We start from the raw sequence: 4,535 nt of genomic DNA, 5'->3' as shown, positions 1-4,535 counted from the left end.
GGGGGAGAGAGAGAGAGAAGAGAGATCACACAGCTTTTGTGATCTGAATTAATTTTGAAAGTAGGGTAAGGGTATTTTAGGTAAAACATAGAAGGTAGGTAACGGGCCAGGGCCATAAAATGGACTTATATGGGTAAAAAGATGAAGGTGGATTTGTGTAGAAAAAAATGTTCAAAAAGTGAGTTAAGTGAAATTTTCTATTTCATTAAGTCTACACTCGACCTCATTTTTCACCAAGTCTCAGAACAGAAAGTCTCTCTCTTCCTCACCTTCTCTTTCTCTCTCGAGCTCGACCAAGTTTCTCTCTCTCGAGCTCGACCCAGTTGCTCGCTATCTCTCTCAATTAGGTAACCCAATCTCTTCGAGTTCGATTCGTTTTGGTTTTTAGGGTTTTATTGTAATTTCGATTATTGGGTTTTGCTAATTTCCTTATACGTTTGTGTATGTCTATAAGATGGATAAGGATTGGATGTTTGCTGATAGGAGATCTTTGATAGGAGATCGTTGATTTTGAGTGGAGAGTGGGAAAACCTTAAGAGAATCAGGAGAGGGCTCTCATTCTCAACAGCCTCTCTCCCTCTCTCTCTCTCTCATCGACGGCTTCAATCGCAACTGCACCTTGTCCACCAAACAGGTACCTAACCTGCAATAACCTGCAATTCAACTTCGTCGTCGCTCAGATCTACCTGCATATCCTATTTTCGTTTTGAACTTTTGATGATTTTGTGTGATTCAACAGAGGTTTTATGGCTTCGCGATTTGCTTGGCTGCTGGATTGACTTGTACACTCAAGGTAAATTTCTTCTTATAGCTTTATTATTGAAATTGCTATTAGATTCTTGCTATTCTATTAGTGCATATCGAAACTCGAGGCTTTAAATTTATGGTATACGAGCTTAAGTTTCTTCCCTCTCTGCTTCAAATTTGCATGTGGGTATTTCTACCAATTGGGTTATTATAGATTTTACGATTTGGGGTTTCTACCAATTGGGTTATAGATTTGGGGTTTTTCATTAGTATAGAAATGTGTTGGGTATTAAGCTGATGAATTGGGTATTAAGCTGATGATTTGAAGTTTCTACCAATTGGGTTTTTGATTTGGGGTATCTACCAATTGGGTTATAAATTTGGGGTCAATAAGCTGATGAATTATTTTGGGCATTTATGATAAAGGAAACTGTTTGATCACTGCAAATGCAGCATTGGTGACTAGCATATCACCTTATAATGTCTTGCAGAGAAGAAAAACATCTGATAACTCTAAAATTGTATATTGCTACTGGAAGGACCTGGAAAGATGCTTTGTAAGTTGTTATGTCTTTACTCTCTCTTTTTGTTTGTTGAGAAATTGATCAACTCTTGTATAACTAAATTGTAGTTTCGTTGAAATGTTTTAATAGCGTGCTAGGACCAGAAAGCGGTGGAGATGGCATGCTAGGACCTCCTACTGGTTAGTCCACATTTCAACCTCATCTTGTGCTCTGTTAGATACATCTATATGTATTGATTTGCAATTCTAGTGTGATATATGTAAGAAAAGATATTCAAGGTATACTATGAAAGCAAATGTACGTAAGAATGGCTCATGAGCAGCATTATCTAGCCCTGCATTTTGATTCTATAATGGTTACATATGAAAGTAGTTATTGTTCTCCATGTGCGTTGCTCATAGTATGTTGCCTGTGAGCTATGGCCTTTCGTGTTCAAATTACTTGCATCTCTTCTCACTACAGTAGTAAGTATTAGTATCAGTAATGGGAGCCTTTCGTGTTCAAATTACTTGCATCTCTTCTCACTACAGTAGTAAGTATTAGTATCAGTAATGGGAGCATCTTATGTATATAATTGCTTTGTTTGACATTGAATTTCTTTATGGCACGACCCACCCCAAATTTCACCCTGAAACCCAGAGTAAGTCATGCGGGGACCAACTCTAAGGAAAATTTTACCGAAAAATCGGCATAACCTCCTTTGAAAATGGACAACCCTTCCTAATAATACCTGCAAACACTTCTGAAAATTTAAATCCAACATTAAACTCCTGGAGCCTCCGTGCTCCCCAAATCACAACACCACCCAAATTATTTACTAATCTAAACAAATCTCATATCCAACCATTTATAGGTTCAGAGCAACTCTAACAGGAAGAAAGAAAACATAATAAATTAACAAGCGGAAGCTATATGATGACTATGCCTCATCCCCACTGTACGCCCGACCTCAACTATGCAATCCTGCAAACTGGGCATTTTTAAAACGAAGAGCCCAGGGGAAAACATTTGAAACACGTTAGAGTGAGTGGACAAAAACAAATTAACGAATAAAATATTTATGTTTCCCCAAATCAATTTCCAAGAAAAACCGAATGCATGCTGCAAGTGATAAAACTTTTATCTTATAAATGTCGAGACTCTCAGGCTCTATAATATATGTATGTATTTACACACGTCCATACTCCCTATATAAATTCATGGGTCTATATAGGGCTACTACGCTCGCGTCCAACGCTCACGTCACGCCTTAATGCGGTGCTACACTACGCCATTAAGGTTGACAGACGGGTGTATAAATATGTGCTCATACTCCCTATATGAATTAAACACTCATATAAGGCTACTACACTCGCGTCCAACGCTCACGTCACACCATAATGCGGCTATATGCTATGCCATTAAGGTGGACAGACACATATGGCTAGCTAGCATTTTATATACATATTCTCTCTCATAAATACATATTTATATCCACCGAAAATCTCATTTTCGGTAACTCTCCAAGAGAAATAAGATTGTCAAAAATTAAAATGACGTCAAAATGCTCCATGAGATTAATTGTTCATTCATGAACCATAGCATGCATATTATTTAAACAAAAGTCCACTCACAACTCTAGGCATAAGCCCAACGAAATCCAAATCGCCACTCCAGAGAGGTTTCCTCGAACCTTGACACAAATATAAAATTAATTTCCCAACTAAAACTCCAATATTTAAACAAAATAGGCAAAATTAACCGAGAGCCATAACTACGCTCATCATTGCCTAACTTCGATATTCTTAAATCGAAACGATCCGAACTTAAATATCATACTCAACAGCCGTAATTACAACCTCCCCAAAAATACGACTTAAATCTTACGGCCGGATTCTACATTAATTAACCGCCAAAAATACCACACTTCGGAAATTCATAAACCTATCCAAAACTCATCCAAAAATTTCATAACTCACTTCAACAAACTCCCCTTAATATTCTAAATTTAAAACCCTAAAAATCTTCCAAACAATGGCGGCGCCGGCGGTGGCTCCGCCGGCAGCGGCGGCCGGAGGCCAATTCCGGCGACTTCCGATTCCTATGAAATTTTGACAGCATCTTCCTCTCATCATGCTTTACAACTTTCCTAACTAGCACAAACCCAAAATCCAAGCCTAACTAGGTCAAACGAGCAAAAACATCTAAAACACCCTAGAACTTCCACCTCTAATTTCTCCTTACCTGAAGCGAACCGGAGTGAGCCCTTTTAGGGCAAGGTAGCTGGGTTGGAGACCTTCAAAACCGTACCAAGCTTGCCCGGATTGGTGGCCGGAGGAGGGAGTTCCGGCGAAGTGAAGCTTTGGACAGTCGGACCTTTCGGGTGGCACCGCTCTCTCACGGCGGAGCTAGGGCTCCTCTCACCGGTCCAGGGAGGTTGCTGGGTTGGAGGTCGACCGAACGGGACCGGTGCGGCGACGGTTGGTGGCCGGACGGCGGGGGAAGGACGGCCGGAAAACCGGGCAGCGGGAGGAGCTCGGGGAGAGAGAAAACCGGGAAGAAAAAAAAAAGAGAAGGGAGAAAATGGCTTTGGGCCTCCTCCCCCAAAACAGGTCCAACTTAATACCCATTTAAAACAAACCCAACTCCAAAAATAAAACACCCCGAAAAATAATACCCGAATAAAAATTATCTTTTACTAGCTAAAATTTACCATTTTTACCGTCGTCATATTTTCCTCCTACGAATAATCCTCCGAGCATAACCGTCCCCGAAACCCCTCTAGGGACCAATTAAACTATAACTTCAATGACGGAGACGGTAAAATTCTTATTATAACCAAGCTAGTAAATAAGGTAAAAATTTACGGGTCGGGATGTGACAATTCTCCCCTCCTTATAAAAATTTCGTCCTCGAAATTTACATACCTGACATTCGAAGAGATAGGGATACTGCTACCTCATTTGCTCCTCTGATTCTCAAGTAGCTTCTTCTACTTGGTGACTCCTCCACAGAATTTAACAAGAGGAAAAGATTTGCTTCTAAGCAGTTGCTCCCTCTGGTCTAAAAACTGAACCGGATCCTCATCAAAGGTCAAATCTTTCTACAAAATAATCGGCTGCTCTTGCAACCCATGAGAGGAATCGGCAATAAACTTGCGAAGCATGGATACATGAAACACATTATGTATCCTGGATAACTCTGGAGGCAAAACTAACTGAAACGCAAGAGAGCCAACTTGATCTAAAAACGCACAAGGACCAATAAATCTCGGACCAAGCTTTG

The 4,535-nt window shown here is 40.2% G+C and overlaps 1 protein-coding gene across 1 annotated transcript; it reads left to right on the top strand.

Moving 5' to 3' along the window:
- The first annotated feature begins 129 nt into the window (after positions 1–129).
- On the top strand, positions 130–2,143 carry LOC101299449. The gene is made up of 5 exons (XM_004292368.1): positions 130–133; positions 516–634; positions 740–793; positions 1,239–1,304; positions 1,401–2,143. The coding sequence occupies exons 1-5, from the start codon at positions 130–132 to the stop codon at positions 1,518–1,520; spliced, it is 363 nt and encodes a 120-aa protein (XP_004292416.1). The 3' UTR covers positions 1,521–2,143.
- The last annotated feature ends 2,392 nt before the right edge of the window (positions 2,144–4,535 follow it).

The sequence above is a fragment of the Fragaria vesca genome, linkage group LG2 (genome assembly GCF_000184155.1).
Source record: "Fragaria vesca subsp. vesca linkage group LG2, FraVesHawaii_1.0, whole genome shotgun sequence".
Lineage (NCBI taxonomy): Eukaryota > Viridiplantae > Streptophyta > Magnoliopsida > Rosales > Rosaceae > Fragaria > Fragaria vesca.
Note: the sequence above shows the minus strand (reverse complement) of the source record. Positions and strands in the feature narration are given on the sequence as shown.